We start from the raw sequence: 17,088 nt of genomic DNA, 5'->3' as shown, positions 1-17,088 counted from the left end.
CACACTTGTTAAGCTGAAGATACAGTGAGTGCTGCTAAATACTTGTCTTTTATATATATATATATATATATATATATATATATATATATATATATATATATATATATATATATATATATATATATATATATATATATATATATATTATATATATATACATACATACATACATACATACATACATACACACACACACACACACGTGCATATTCATTCTTTGTGTAGCCTAAAAGAAGTGGTTCCCACAGTGTGCACGCACACACAGACACACACACACACACACACACACTGATGTGGCTCCAAAAGGTGATAACAGCTGTGAATGAAAAGGGACTAATGATGGAGAGAGGTGACAAACTGTGCGCCCATTTTTATGTCATTACTCTAGGAAAGCAGTCGTTTGTGTCTGTCCTAAACACATGGCCTGTTTATTGGCATCCCATAAATTCACTGGGAGCGCAACAAAGAAAACCCATGGCCGAGACATTTGGCAGCAATGCTCTAAACTGAATGTGACAACTGTCATTGCAACATGGAATCACCTCCAAGCTCTCTAACAAGGCTGAATTTGGTTGGGTCCTCCGGGTGGCCTGACATTACAGAGCCATTAGTGAAGATCATAGCGGCCATTTACATAACAGAAAGCACTGAGCACACTGCAAATAAAGGCCACTTTGGCACTTTGCACTCTGTGTTGTTCTTTCTATGAATTGCCGCAGGATTTCCTGCGTTTCCTCTTCAAAGGAATTCTATCATGATTTTTATGATGTCGTTTTTATTTCTAAATGACACTATTTACACTGCAAATAATTCACTCTACAATATAAAGTTTCATTCCTGAACCAGCAAGTGTATTTTTTTAGTTGTAATATTGGTGTGTCGGTGCATCTCAGGTCATTTTGCCTGGTCATGTGATTTCAGAAAGAGCCAGCACTTTAGGATGGAACTGCTTTCTGGCAGGCTGTTGTTTCTCCTACTCAATGTAACTGAATGTGTCTCAGTGGGACCTGGATTTTACTATTGAGTGTTGTTCTTAGATCTACCAGGAAGCTGTTATCTTGTGTATGGGAGCTGCTGCGGGTCGGTCAGGGGTTCAGGCCGACCTCGCACCCCCTTTGCGGGAGGAGGATGGGTCCGGGTCGAGCTCTTCCACTTGCTCTCCTCGCCACCTGCAACTGCCGGCTTCCAGCTTCCGTCTTTAAAGCTGCGCACCTGCTCGCCACATCCCTTTTGTGAGGTCATCAGTGGGGTGGGTCTATAAAGGGAAGCCGGAAGTCAGGCTCGGGCGGGAACGGATCGGGAAAAACCAGACCCGCACATCACTAAGGGGGACGATATCCCTCCAACGTGCAGTACAGCAGTAAAGAGTGACTGAAGTTTATCAGAGCACAAGTCACATGACTGGGGCAGCTGGGAAACTGACTATGTCTAGCCCCATGTCAGATTTCAAAATGAAATATAAAAACATATGTTTGCTCTTTTGAAAAACGGATTTCAGCGCAGGATTCTGCTGGAGCAGCACTATTAACTGATGTATTTTGAAAAAAAAACATTGTTTCCCATGACAGTATCCATTTAAGGTTTGCACACTGGGTGATAAATGATCTAGGATTTTTGAGAATTTTTAATTACGGTGAGCCTAAGGAGCAAAGAAAGAGGTCAGATTGGTCTGTGGTGTAAAGAACATGAAGTTCCCCAGATAGCAGGGACCTTGATGAGCGCATCAGTAACCCAGCACTGGAAAAAAAACTCTATTATCCTTGCGCTCTGCAGAAACACAACTGACATTCATTGCAGTGGAAAACAAATGTTCATGGTAGCGCCAGGATATCCAAACTGGGGCCCACTGGTTGTTACTAAATTTACAGTCCCCAGCATCCCATGGCAACATTTGGTGCAGTTGTCCTTGGGCAACAGAATATCCTTGGGATAGACAAAGAGAGAACAGTCTCTGTTTATTTTCCATTGCAGCTTATTGGACGCAGCACTGCTTCTAATGCTCTGTGAAGGGGAAACATGACCTTTATCACTCCCAAAAAACAACTGTGAAATAGTTGGCAAAAAAATAAGAACTGTTTTTTTTTGCATTTTGGATGAGTTCTACACCAAGATACAGAGGATGTGAAAGGGCTAGTAACGCCTTAGTGTTGTCCCCGTGTTGTACAGTTTTCATTATAATGTATGTATTTTTAAAGGAGACATTTGGTGTAAAAACTAAGAATGTACCAGTACATTATACTCAATTGTGCTTAAAAAAAGCAGTGTTTCATGCAGATTTATTGAATATTTCTGCAAAAACTCCCTTCGCTTCCACTTCTGGTTCCCTGAATTCCCAGGCTGTGCAGGGGAGCCGACGGCTCTCAGCTCACTGCACTGTAGGACAGGAACCAATCAGCAGCTAGCAGGACCTGATAGGGAACTGAAGCCTGTCTCTGCTTGTGTGACTGCAGGGCTGTGATTGGCTGTCCCTCTTCCTACTGTGCTTCCGGCAGGGACCGTTAGGACACGTCCACCCTCATTTGAAACAGGGACCAATGAACATCTACAGGGAGCTCCAATAAAGGGGCTATTTTTAAAGATAATTTTTAGCACCTTGTAAAAGCAGCATCATATATTACTCAACTGCCTACAAAATTAGGGTTTTTTCATTTATCCTATATGTCTCCTTTAAAGGCTTCTGCAGCAAAGAAAAGGTTAATTTCCCATTGCAGACCCCCACCTGCCTGCATAGCCCTGATTATTCCCCCAGCTCTTTATTAAGCCTAGAAATGTCCCTGCATTCCTGTATTAAACCCATCAATCCTTCGAGAAAGTCACTTACTGTGAAGTATCGGACACCAACAGGATCCTGCAGTAAACGCTCGAATGACACGGCCCAGCTTGCCACCCTGCGCTCCCCCAGCCTCCTGCAGCTTTGCACACTGGGAAGGCTCGCATTGCTGCTCAGGCTGTTATCGCTGATGCATCCCTTCAGATCAGTGCTATTCAGCTCTGCAGAAAAAAAAGCAAGATTCATGTAAGTTTGTATAATATGGAAGGCTCCTGCAGAACTTCACAGTACAAAGACAGGCAGGGCTCTCTCAGCTAATACAAAGGTAAGGCTTGCGAGGTACAGCAGGGAGGCCAAATGTAGTTGCAACCCACTGCTTCCACCACTTGGCCAGGGACTTATGTAAATATCTCCATAAATGTTTATAAAAAATAATAAATACCAATCACTCCCAGCAAGACAATAGTTGCATGTAGGGAGTGAGAACCATGGAACAGAAATTGCTTGCCAAACAATTCAGGGTTGGAGCTGGAGGATCTTGGACTGAGCAGACTTGCTGGCAATCTAATGAGAACTTGGGTTTCACAGAAAATTCATCCACAATGTAAAAGGGACATTATACTGAGCATGTTTATATGCAGAAAAAAAAAACAAGATCTAAAACTTGAAAATTTCAAATTTATACTTTATATAAGATTACGGTTAAGGAGGAATGCCGTGCATTAGATTTTAGGAACTGGACTAGATAGGCTGTAATGCTGGGAAATGGTCCTGATGGATAATAAAATGGCCGTGCATTAATGCAGTGGTTCCCAAACCAAACTTGTCCTCTGCCAAGGAGGTTCTGACCAGTAGAATGGGGGTTCAACCTGAAAGTAAGATTTAAGGGATGCCAGTTAGATACACATTAGACCTTCAAGCTGCTATCATAAATATTCTTGGAACTGTGAATGACTGACACCAATATTTATCTGGGAAAGGGGTCCTGACCAAAGGCTGCACCTCCAAGGAGGGCAAGAAACACTTTAGTAATAGCAGCTATTAGAGTCAGTAAGAAGCACCTTCTAAAAAGTAGGAATATGAGGAGATACAAGGTGAAACTTTTGAAAAACGAAACCGGGAGAAAGAAAGGAAAGAGCGTTCGTGGACAACCCCTATCCAACAATCTCTGGTGTTGGAGGGAACGGGGTTCTATTAATAGTGAGGTCCTGCATAAGATTCCATTAGACAATGGAATAAAGATAAAAAAAACAGAGGAAGAGATATTCTGAAAGACAGCTAGAGACACAGTGCAGACAAGGAGTGGAACTAAAAAGGTTTACAGTTGTATATTTGGATGTTCTTTAGCCTAGAGGAAGAACTAGCTGCCAAATGTGCGAAGATAATCTGAAAAATAACAGAGCTCCTTGGGACACTGGGAAAAGCTGCAAACAAGTTCTTCAACATGACAGAACATGAAGCAAGGGAAGGAAGTACGAGAGAGGCCACCAGGGTGAAGCCTCCGAGATGAGCATGAAGAACATTCTCACTGTAAAATTAGTAGGAAAAGGTTTATAGTTGTTTCCTGGGAATCATAAGAGATAAGGGTTGTCAGCAAGAAAGAAATCACTGGAAAATAGATTCCATTTATAGGCAGTGCTACACATCTGTCATGGTGGTGACACCTGAGAGTACGGCTTATAATACTCCATACACAGCACATAAATACACACACACAATAATGCCTCTGACAACTGCAGAAAATAAAAATATTATATATAGATACGCTTATATAAACACACGAATAAAAAGTATTTTAGAACTTAATCTGTGGGTCGTTGACGAAGGGTGCCAAAATGAAACATGGTTCAGCTGCTTGTCTATACTGTAGGTCACGACACAAGGAGCATAAATAGCAGTGCTTATATGGTAGGTCACTAGCAGTACCTTAATAAGAGGTTGTGATTAAGCCTTAAAGGGATACTGTCATGGGGGAAAAAAATGTCACAAGCCGGAAAAGGATCCCTCCGTGGTGCAGGAACCCCAGGCCGGTGCAGTTTTCTGCTGATAGGAGCACCAGCCCGGGGTTTCGGGAAACATTTGGCACCCTCAAGTGTTAAACGACTTTCCTTCTCCTTTAAACTAATAGGATTTAGATGAGGTGTCCAATCTCATGTCCTGATGTACCAATGCCAAGATAACAAGCAGCAGCAAATCTTTAGAAATAAAGGTCATCCATCAGCACAAAAGAAGCCAAACAATGACTTTAACAGCACAAGGCGAATGTGTGGCTATGAGTCATTTAAAGAGGAGTTGTGCAAGCAGCGTTACCACCCTATAGGCTCCGACATGCAGGATACATGGAGTCAGGAAGACACATGCACATATCTTGCTATATAATTTGCTGTCACAGCAAATAAATCTCCACCCAGGATTAGGAGAACAGGGTTACGCTCTGAGCCATATTCACTTAAATACGATAATACGACTTTATATGCAAGCTGTGCTAGCTGTGGCCTGTTCCTAAGGGACGCGCATTGAGAAACCTCATGATAGAAGAGGCCCATGCCAAACTAGGCTGACTGCACTCTAGATCTGGTGTGTGCCAAATGTCCAGCACTGCCTCCATGTCATATAACTGAAGGGATGAGGCCTAAATCTTGGAGTGCAATTTGGCCATCTACATATGTGGCCATGCTCTACTAGAATCCAGTCTATCATCCAGTAGGATTAACAGGCATTACATTTTGGCTCAGGGTAAATGCTCTTGATGTTGGGATTGTTGGTTACTGTAAAATGTTTCTTATACAAGCAGTCGTGTATAAAAGTTGCTGTTGATAGGTGTTAAATAATGTAAAGTCTTCTCTTTCCATCCATGGTGTAATTGGAGACAATGTAGTGGGCAGTTGTATGGAAAGATTTTGGGCAACAATAAGTAGTTGTGGGTGAATGAGCTGAAGGAATTTCCCATCTTTATGTCACTAATGGGAGGCCACGCTTGGCAGTAGAAACACAGAGGAGTTCACAAGTCCAAGGGCTCCCCATCTGCCAAAAAATACACATGCACATATATAAAAGTGAATCCAACAAATAGGGGTGCTACTACAGACAAACCCAATAAATAGACTGATGAAGGGCCAACACGGTGTAGGTGTTTCTACAAACACATACCAAACATGCACCTTGTACCTAAACTCAGGGCTGCACCACCCCCCTGCTTGGAGCAGTAGCATTGGGAGCATAGTCTGAAGTCCGTTTTGGAGAGTTTTATGGACAATACCATTTTTGCTATGTTAGATACTCCTTAAAGCCCAACTTGAAGGCCAATTAGGGTGAGACTTATGGTATGTACTAAATCATCTTGAAACTATGGCTGATTGAAAGATACATGAATGTTTTTCTATACCTTGTCAATAGCTAAGAGGGGCTGTTTCTTCAAAGGAGGACAACCAATGCTACAGAACATAGAACTTTGTGGCCAACCAATGCCAAGTCACCGGGCGAATAATCTCCCCGAATGGGACCGCGTGTCTCTGCCCATAACTGTTCTAAATTGGTACATTTAGTGGATATATTTGTTATCTTTGTCCCTGCTGAGCAGAATCCCTGGGTTTCATTACAGGCAGCTGTTAGAATTGATACAATAGTTGCTAATACTCCAGAGATGCTGCTGAGAAATGTATCAACTGTATATACTAAAGGTGGTCATAGACATTACATTACGATATTTGCAGGAAAGATCGTTCGTTTTCAATACTAACTGTTAGAGCTGAATTGTCCTATATACATATAGAAACAATAGAATTCTCCCTGTATCTGATGATTCAGCGCTAACAGTCGCTGATGTTCAGGTGCCTTCGCATTAATGAGCGGATATCTAAAGGTGGCCATACACGGAGAGATCCGCTCGTTTGGCGATGTCGCCAAACAAGCGGATCTCTCTCCGATATGCCCACCTTGAGGTGGGCAAGATCGGGCTGATCCGATCGTGGGCCCTAGTGCCCAAAGATCGGATCCTAACGAATGGGAACGGGCGGTCGGATCGCGGGACCGCATCAACGAACAGATGCGGCTGTGATCCGACGGGATTTTTAGTCCCATCCGATCGAGATATGGATCAGGGAAGCCCATCGGGGGGGGCCCCCATACACGGGCCAATAAGCTGCCGACTCGGTCTGTCGGCAGCTTTTATTGGCCCGTGTATGGCCATCTTAAGTCATCAGCTCGTCTCCCGCCATACACGCACCGAATATCGTACAAAACTTTGTTTCATCCAATATTATTGTTGCGTCTATGGCCACCTTAATTGTGTCAACTAAATGTAGCTAAATGTAGCAAATTGTAAGTGTTCGTTCAATTGCTCCTGGATCACTGAGCTGCCAGACTAAAGCTGGCCATAGACGCAAAGATCAGATCGTACGAATCAAGGATTTTCGGACTGTGTGTGGAGAGTCCTGACATTTTTCATCCAGCGGAGATCGGGCGGTCATTGGTCAATCAGAAAGGTTAAAAGATTTCTGTTGGCTGCCGATAATATCTCTGTATGTATTGCCGATCGTACGATTTTCAGAGGGAGACTGTCACCAGCTTTTGTCGGACATAACTTTCGTAAGATTACTGTCAGGGGCAGAACATCGGCTAATCTGTTCGTTTGTACTTTATTTGATCGGAATGGTTAGTGGCAGGTCGGGAAATGGGAAAGTCCGGTCGTATGAGGATTCGTACGATCGGATCTTTGCATCTATGGCCAGCTTAAGACACCAGAGATGGGAACATTAAACTTTAAATTTAAAATTTGGGAAAAATGTTAAAAAAAAAAATAAAAGAGCAAATGAAAAAAGTCTTTTTTGGTGGTGAACAGCCTATGATTAAGTGCCCATTGGCTCGAAACGCATAAGGCCATGTGTTGATCTACTTTGTGGCCTAAAGTTCTCAGTTCTTTTACAAGCCTGTTTGTGGGATCTGTGAATGTTTTTTCTTTTGGTTGGATACCTCTACCTTGAGCTGTAGGTCTGGGTCATAAACACCCGGACCCAATGTATTACTAGTGAGACAATAACCTTTTTAGGTTTTTACTTTAGGACTTTTTTCCTTAAAGGGATCCTGTCATCAGAAAACATGTTTTTTTCAATAAGCATCAGTTAATAGTGCTGCTCCAGCAGAATTCTGCACTGAAATTCATTTCTCAAAAGAGCAAACAGATTTTTTTATATTCAATTTTGAAATCTGACATGGGGCTAGACATTTTGTCAATTTCCCAGCTGCCCCTGGTCATGTTACTTGTGCCTGCACTTTAGGAGAGAAATGCTTTCTGGCAGGCTCCTATTTTTCCTTCTCAATGTAACTGAATGTGTCTCAGTGGGACATGGGTTTTTACTAATGAGTGTTGTTCTTAGATCTACCAGGCAGCTGTTATCTTGTGTTAGTGAGCGGTTATCTGGTTACATTCCCATTGTTCTTTTGTTTGGCTGCTGGGGGGGAAAGGGAGGGGGGTGATATCACTCCAACTTGCAGTACAGCAGTAAAGAGTGATTGAAGTTTATCAGAGCACAAGTCACATGACTTGGGTCAGCTGGGAAATTGACAAAATGTCTAGCCCCATGTCAGATTTCAAAATTGAATATAAAAAAATCTGTTTGCTCTTTTGAGAAATGGATTTCAGTTCAGAATTCTGCTGGAGCAGCACTATTAACTGATTCATTTTGAAAAAAATGTTTTTTCCCATGACAGTATCCCTTTAAAGAACAATCTGAACTGAAAAATATGTGAACAAGGTGAACAACCCCTTTAAAATTTCTAAATTATCATCATTAGAACTGTGGTATGGGACATAATATATAACCTGCTATTAATGACAATGCTGAATCACACCGAGTTCCCTTTTCATGCCTCTTTGTACCAGTGGTGTTTTTTAGAATTTTCTGGATCATTCTGAGGCCAAACATTTGGTCAGGGCTCCCCTTGCCTATTAATAAGTTGCTGGAGATCTATGAAACACGGACGTATCAGCTAATGCGGATATAGCTTTTGAGAAAGTGGCTTAGCCCACGAAACGCGTCAAGCGTGCTTGGGAATGTATGTTCTGCTCTAATTTTTAAATGAAGACTTAATAAATGATGGAATTTAAAGTCTGCTGATGCTCCATGTTCAAATACATTGTATCAGCTATGCGGTTATATTTCTAAGAATAACTAGGACAAGCTATAAGTGTTCAGTCCAAATTTCCCCCTAACTGGCCTTCAGACTGGTTTTCCAGGAATATCTAGCAGCAACAAATATGCATTGACCGCAAACTGTACCCTACTTGGCCTTCAGGAGATGTTGCCCCAACCATAAGTGGTGACAGGCGTTTTACCACTAGTAGAAGGCTGTCAGTTAGGCCTAACAAAGTAATAAACTTATCACACATTTGATGACTCTTTGCCTTTGGGATTTATTTTGGAGACTTTCACATCGATTTCCCTTGGAGAACGAACAGTGTTATATCCAGCCAGCCTTGGATGCCATTTAAAGTGCACTGTGATCTAATCCGGGGAGTGTGCTCCAGTGACAGGCAGTAATCATGTCTTTACACGCCGTACAAAGCCGGGGGAACAACTGTCAGCACGATTGGGCCTCCCCCACAGATTTCCGCACTGTGCCAGTCAATGGGCAATCAGCATGGCTGGGGAGAATCCACTGAAGCCCTATAATTATGTTAGCTCAACATAAACAAAGAGAAGCCTCACACAGATAATCATTTAGAGCCCCTAACAAATAAGAAAAGGGTCTCTAGACATGTGATTTTCATAACTGTCTATTTACCAAGTGCCAAGGCAGAAGAGAAGAACAAATGTAGTGGCAATGAACAAACCCAATCTACGACTCTGCACTGCTCCCTTTTTTCTTCCTTTTGGCTATTAGTTGCAAAGTATACTTACTAATTATTTACTAAACATCAACCATACTATTATTATTAATAAGCAGTTTGAAGAGGATTCTCAGAAATGAGGTCATGGGTGTAGACTGAGGCCCATCAACCCTACTACATAAGAAAAGCAGCCCTCCTATTTAGCTGTGGGGGTTTTTTTCCTCCTAGTACCCCTTTATGCCTCCCATGCCCAACTACTATGGGGACTCATTTTTCTGTCCCATCTCATGGGTTAAGTGTCCCTGATATAAAGGCACATGCCCACAGACTTAGTACTATTAAAAAAAAAACACAAATGCTACCCTGTAGGTGTGACTTAAAACCTGGGACCCATGGCACTTATAGGGGATCTCCACCAGGAGTGTAACTACAGAGGAAGCAGACCCTGCGGCTGCAGGGGGCCCAGGAGGTATTGGGGCCCCATGGGGCCCCGATTCATATACAGTTTCAATAAATATTGCTAAAACAATTCAACCTCTAAACATTTTGGGGGCCTGAAAAATAATTAGCTGTGGGGCCCAGTAATATCCAGTTATGTCACTGATCTCCACCCAAGAACATTCAATTGCTTTCAAATTATTTGTAAAGGTACTTGGTTTTGAATGTGGTGTCTTTTAGGCTGTTTATATTCTCTGCACTGCTGGTTCTGAAAACTCACGGAGTGGCCATGTAGCTGTTCCAATTCAGCTGGCCACCCCCACCCCCCATACTAATTTCATGACAATTGGACTACATGGCTTTGTGCAATTACATTATCATACACATGTGTAAAATATATCCATATAAATGGTGTTTAGTGATGTCATTATCATACAGTTGTAGCGTAGCTCACAACTGCTTTTAGATAGGATTCATGACAGATGCTTATACAGGAATGGGACCAGTTATCCATAATGCTCAGGTTTTCTGGATAACGGATCTTTCTATAATTTGGATCTCCATAGTTTAAGTCTACTTAAACAAAATTAAACTTTAATTAAACCCGATAGGATAGTTTTGCCTCCTATAAGGTTTAATTATATGTTAGTTATAGGGATGCACCAAAACCAGGATTCTGAGTTTTTCAGCATAATTCGGATTCTGCTGAATCCTTCTGCCCGGCCGAACCTGTATTTGCATATGCAAATTAGGAGCGGGTAGGGAAACCGCGTGACTTTTTGCCACAAAACAAGGGAGTAAAAGATGTTTGCCCCTTCCCACCCCTAATTTGCATATGCAATTTAGGATTCGGATTCAGTTCGGTATTCTGCCGAATCTTTCGCGAAGGATTCAGGGGTTCGGCTGAATCCAAAATAGTGGATTCGGTGCATCCCTAGTTAGTAAGGATCCAGTACAATGTACTGTTTTCTTATCACAGAGAAAAAGGAAATCATTTTAAATCCTTTTAATTATTTGATTAAAATGGGATCCCAGGGAGATGGCCTTCCCATAATTCAGAGCATGATGGATAACGGGTTTCCAGATATTGGATCCCATACCTATAGAGGCTTGGCTAGAAACTCACATCACTGCCACTGTTTTGCGTGCGAGGCATTAAATTGGTATTTGTGCAAGCTCTATACTTGGGTTTATAAAAGAGCAAGGATTCCTCTATCAGACGGGGCTGGTTACATCTAGCAAGCACAATTGTGTGCGTTACATTCCTAAATAATAGCCACATTATGAATTGATGAAATTAAAAGAATGAAAGCATCAGAACTTGTACTAAAACAAACTGTTCCTTGGAAAATGACCCAGGCATAACATTACATTGCTGCAGGAAAACGACAACTTGCTACAACACGAATAAATATTTTATAACTCAGAATATTTCCTGATACATAAGGCTGTTCCCTCCTCGGCTCCTTACAAACAGCCCGGAAAAGTTATTTCTGGCATGGATAAATAAAGGTGAGCCACTGTACGGATAAAGGATCCAAACTAGAAGTAGGAACAGAATTCAGTGATGGGAAGTGTAGTTTAGCAAGAACTGGGATGCAGATTGCTCTCAGTATAAAGAATAAGCACTCACCTGGATTCAGATGATAGGAGCCGGAGTGATGCCACTTGACTAAATACTTCAAATCGCTCACTGAAAACCAGCCATTAGAATCCATAGCCAGTTTGGCTGCTAATTCCCCAAGCCCCCCAGGCTGGCGTGTCGGCTAATTAAATGGCACATGATGATGATTGGGTAAAGCCTCCAGTTTAAGGCAAATTGATTGAAATTTTCCAGGAATGCCATCCGGGCTGGCACGGTGCACAAATTGATTCTCTTCTCCGTGGCTTCAAGGAGAGAAAACTGATAGGGCGCGTAACAAAGCTAAATGGGATGGCTGCTAAATAATTGAATAAAGGGGACCTTTAGCCTGCGGCTGATAAAGCTCCATGACTTATTCATGCGGCTGCGGCACACAAGCAATGATGTGCAAACAGCCCACTATGTGCAGCAGCCGTCCCTGGGCCTGGAAGGTAAGTGCAGCTACAGGGGCAGGTTTGTACCGAGCAGCGAGGAACCGGTTCTGTTAATAAGCGACAATAGTTTGCTGAAGGGATTCAGTGGAGCTGGTGGCTGATGTAAGCCTTTAAAGTCATATTTATATAATCACACACACACACCCATATGATTAACAGGACGCACATAAAAAGGAGACAGTGTATAAATTAATGCCTTGTACTTTTATGATAAGTCTTGGGAACCTGCAAACATTAAGCACATGCAACGTGGCGGGAATCATTTGGCTGCAGTTTAAAAGGGGGGACTATTGCGAAAATGAAAATTGAATATAAGCTTCATCACACTGAAATAAGAAACTTGTTAAATACAATCAATTATTCCGCATAGTTTCTTAAATAATCAAATTTATAGTCACTATCCCTCTCTCAGCATCTGTTTCTCTTCATTCTTTCTTGATGCAGCAGTTGGGTGTCAGATATTCATTAGAATTAGATTCCAATATATCTTATAGGGAAATGTATTAGAGCTCACTCAAATAATTGATTTAATAAAAACAAAATCTAACAAAATAACTGCCTTTTGCACAAATCCAGCATGTAGAGAGACATGATGTCTGGCGAGTTTAATAGAGTGAGCTCTAATACATCTTCTAGGCAAAAGGAGCCCCCCAATAAGATATATTGGATCTAACTGTCAATGAATATCTGACACCCAACTGCTGCATCAAGAAAGAATGAAGTGAAACAGATGCTGAGAGAGGGATAGTAAAGGTAAAACATGACTATTTCAGAAATGGTGCAGAATATTGAATTGATTGTATTGTTTCAGTATGCTGAAGCTAATATTAAATTTCAATTTTACGACATAGTTCCCCTTTAAGGTTAAAAGGATAGACACATTTACTGAATCCTTGATGTGTGATTCCTAGTCACGACCCGGATTTCCATTGCATTTCCAATTTTCAGTAACACTAACCAGTGTTGGAAGTCAAGCTGCTGCTTTCTCCTATGGAGAAGTGCAGTTACCCAACAATCTAAAGTGATTCTTACAATGTCACCCCCACACATTTTGAGCCATTAAAACTAATTTTGTGTCGCTTAGTTGAACGGGTTCTGGGGAAGACATATTAAAGGGGCCCTCCACTCGAAAACATAAAATGCCATACAAAGTTACTTTCCAATAGACCTTTGTTACACATTTCCAATGGCTTCAAAATTATTTGTAAATGTAGTAGAAAGTAGTGTTTGTTTATCTCATTCTCTTCTCTGGGTGTGACCGACTCTTATTACAATGTAACAGGAGTCAGTTCTCCTTGTGTGTTTTAATAGACTAACAATATAATTTAGTGTTTCCCTGTGCTGGTGTGTTTGCTTCAGAAACTCTACTATAGTTTATATAAACAAGCTGCTGTGTAGCCATGGGGGCAGCCATTCAAGCACAGGATACACAGTAGATAACAGATAAGTACTACTATAGTTTATATAAACAAGCTGCTGTGTAGCCATGGGGGCAGCCATTCAAGCACAGGATACACAGTAGATAACAGATAAGTACTACTATAGTTTATATAAACAAGCTGCTGTGTAGCCATGGGGGCAGCCATTCAAGCACAGGATACACAGTAGATAACAGATAAGTACTACTATAGTTTATATAAACAAGCTGCTGTGTAGCCATGGGGGCAGCCATTCAAGCACAGGATACACAGTAGATAATAGATAAGTACTACTATAGTTTATATAAACAAGCTGCTGTGTAGCCTTGGGGGCAGCCATTCAAGCACAGGATACACAGTAGATAACAGATAAGTACTACTATAGTTTATATAAACAAGCTGCTGTGTAGCCATGGGGGCAGCCATTCAAGCACAGGATACACAGTAGATAACAGATATGTACTACTATAGTTTATATAAACAAGCTGCTGTGTAGCCATGGGGGCAGCCATTCAAGCACAGGATACACAGTAGATAACATATATGTACTACTATAGTTTATATAAACAAGCTGCTGTGTAGTCATGGGGTCAGCCATTCAAGCACAGGATACACAGTAGATAACAGATAAGTACTACTATAGTTTATAAAAACAAGCTGCTGTGTAGCCATGGGGCAGCCATTCAAGCACAGGATACACAGTAGATAACAGATAAGTACTACTATAGTTTATATAAACAAGCTGCTGTGTAGCCATGGGGGCAGCCATTCAAGCACAAGATACACAGTAGATAACAGATAAGTACTACTATAGTTTATATAAACAAGCTGCTGTGTAGCCATGGGGCACCCATTCAAGCACAGGATACTCAGTAGATAACAGATAAGTACTACTATAGTTTATATAAACAAGCTGCTGTGTAGCCATGGGGGCAGCCATTGGATGGTTATGAGCACTTTTCAGCAGGTAGAGTAAGTACTAACTAGATCTACACCAAGCATCAAGTGGCCGCACAGCTATGAAACTGCCGACAACACAGATTACCAACTCGCTTGCTATGTGTTCATGTCCTGAGCATTTTGGTAGGTCCCTCTATTTAGCCTTGACAGTATATCAATATAATTGTGTTCAGAATAATAGCTTAATAAATAATAATAAAACTTAAAATCCTTATAACTAATTTTTGGACAATTTAAATTTCCTGGTGTTACTGGCCCTTTACCTTTCCTTTATCTTTGCTGACAATGTCGTGTCCCATGTTGCCCGACCTTAGGCAAACAGTCACAAACTGAATCTGCAACTGAATATCCACAAGCAAATATTTCCTTCTTTTTTCTTTACATCAAGGACAAAACACTCATTTAATGCCTGTGGCAAAGAACTGCTGTGTTGCAGTTAGACACCTCTACACACTTGTCACTGTTTCCCATAATAATTCACTCTACTATATAAAATGTAATTCCTGAACCAGCAAGTGTATTTAGTTGTAACATTGGTGTGTAGGTGCATCTCAGGTCATTTTGCCTGGTCATGTGATTTCAGAAAGAGCCAGCACTTTAGGATGGAACTGCTTTCTGGCAGGCTGTTGTTTCTCCTACTCAATGTAACTGAATGTGTTGCACTGGGACATGGATTTTACAATTGAGTGCTGTTCTTAGATCTACCAGGCAACTGTTATCTTGTGTTAGGGAGCTGCTATCTGGTTACCTTCCCATTGTTCTGTTGTTAGGCTGCTGGGGGAGGGAAGGGAGGGGGTGATATTACTCCAACTTGCAGTACAGCAGTAAAGGGTGTCTGAAGTTTATCAGAGCACAAGTCACATGACTGGGGACAAATGGGAAACTGACAATATGTCTAGATTTCAAAATGAGAAATGGATTTCAGTGCAGATAAATGGATTTCAGTGCAGAATTCTGCTGGAGCAGCACTATTAACTGATGCGTTTTGGGCAAAAAAATGTTTTTCCCATGACAGTCTCCCTTTAAGAACATCCACCCCAACCCAGGAACTCTTACTTTTTTCAACGCAATCGCCCGGGACAGGTGAAGGAAGGGAGTGCCGGGCTGGCACAACTTTGTTACACGACTGGAGCTGTAAGTGTGGGATAGTGTGTAGTGTTAGAAAGATGCATCTGAGATAGGGTCTGAAGGTCTGGGAAAGCAAATTTGTTAAAATGTAGGGGCTTTATGTAGGGGCTGTCCAACCTGCTACGAGTCCAATAAGAGTTGGAGTATTCAGTCATAAATAATAGCACCCCCACACCAATGTGCCCTGATTGGCCCAAGTGCCCCACACTGCCCCTGGCCACATGACCCAGGGCCAGACAACCCTTATGCAAAGTAAAATAGTTTAAAAGTATACATATATAGAGGGAGAATAAAATGCCATGGAATGCTGATTGAGGCTGATTGCGGAGGAATAAAGAGAAAATCAAGGCAACATAAATCAACATTAACGAAATACCAGATCAATTTGTGTTCAGGGGAGGAATGCACCTGCAGCCACTTGAATTTGAGGGAAGGATCACCTAAGCATTGCCATGAAGCCAGAGATGGATAAACACAACTAGCCTTCCTGCATCCCCTTCCCTAATCCCAGTCCCGCTCAGCACTGACTGACAAATGGCCCTGGGCTGCTCTCCAGCACATCACACAGGGCCGGATTTACATAGAGGGCACTCCTAGACCCGATGACATTCGTCTTTATTCACGCAAATTTTCATCGTTGGGACCGTAGGATTTTAAAAAACTATTTTATCTCCTGCACATCCCCAGTGTTTCTGGACCAATGTGGGTGTGCTTGGGCAGTAGGGTTGCCACCTTTTCCCCCAGTGGAGACTGGGCAGGTGCGGGGGCGTGACATGGCAGGGCGGGGCTGTGATGTCGAGGGGCGGGGCTCAGATCACCGTGTCAATCATGGGGAATCCTGCCCGAGTTTTGAACCAGACAGGTGGCAACCCTATTGGGCAGCGTGCCATCCCCTAAAATCCTGCCACCCTAGGCCTTTCCATAAATCTAGGCCTGACCCAGCACCCTACAACCGTTAGCTACACCAGCCAAGAGCGACAGTTTACAAAACACTGGTTGGTCAAGATCAATCATTTGAAGTTTTATAAGGTCAAACCGACTATCCCTCTCTCAGCATCTGTTTCTCTTCATTCTCTCTTCATGCAGCAGTTGGGTGTCAGATATTCATTGACAGTTAGATCTAATATATCTTATAGGGGGGCTCCTTTTGCCTAGAAGATGTATTAGAGCTCACTATTAAAATCACCAGACCTCATGTCCCTCTACATGCAGGATCTGTGCAAAAGGCAGTTATTTTGTTAGATTTTTTTTGTACTGGAATCGTTATTTGAGTGATCTAGGAACCCCCCCCCCCCCCCTATAAGATATATTGGATGTAACTGTCAATGAATATCTGACACCCAACTGCTGTATGAAGACAGAATGAAGAGAAACAGATGCTGAGAGGGATAGTGAATACTTGATTTCAGAAACGATAGTTTATTATTTCAGTATGCTGAAGCTAATATTAAATTTTCATTTTTGGAATA

At 42.0% G+C, this 17,088-nt stretch overlaps 1 protein-coding gene across 4 annotated transcripts in view; it reads right to left on the bottom strand.

Annotated features, from left to right (window-relative positions):
• Positions 1–17,088, bottom strand: part of rgs12.S (regulator of G-protein signaling 12 S homeolog) — a 100,670-nt gene that overhangs the window by 17,566 nt on the left and 66,016 nt on the right. For all 4 annotated transcript variants that reach the window (XM_018239492.2, XM_018239508.2, XM_018239500.2 and 1 more), the window contains 1 exon segment: positions 2,822–2,991. In XM_018239492.2, coding sequence (XP_018094981.1) covers positions 2,822–2,991 — 170 coding nt within the window.

Source organism: Xenopus laevis, chromosome 1S (genome assembly GCF_017654675.1).
Source record: "Xenopus laevis strain J_2021 chromosome 1S, Xenopus_laevis_v10.1, whole genome shotgun sequence".
Lineage (NCBI taxonomy): Eukaryota > Metazoa > Chordata > Amphibia > Anura > Pipidae > Xenopus > Xenopus laevis.
The sequence above is the reverse complement of the archived record's forward strand: the minus strand, read 5'-3'. Positions and strand labels throughout refer to the sequence as shown.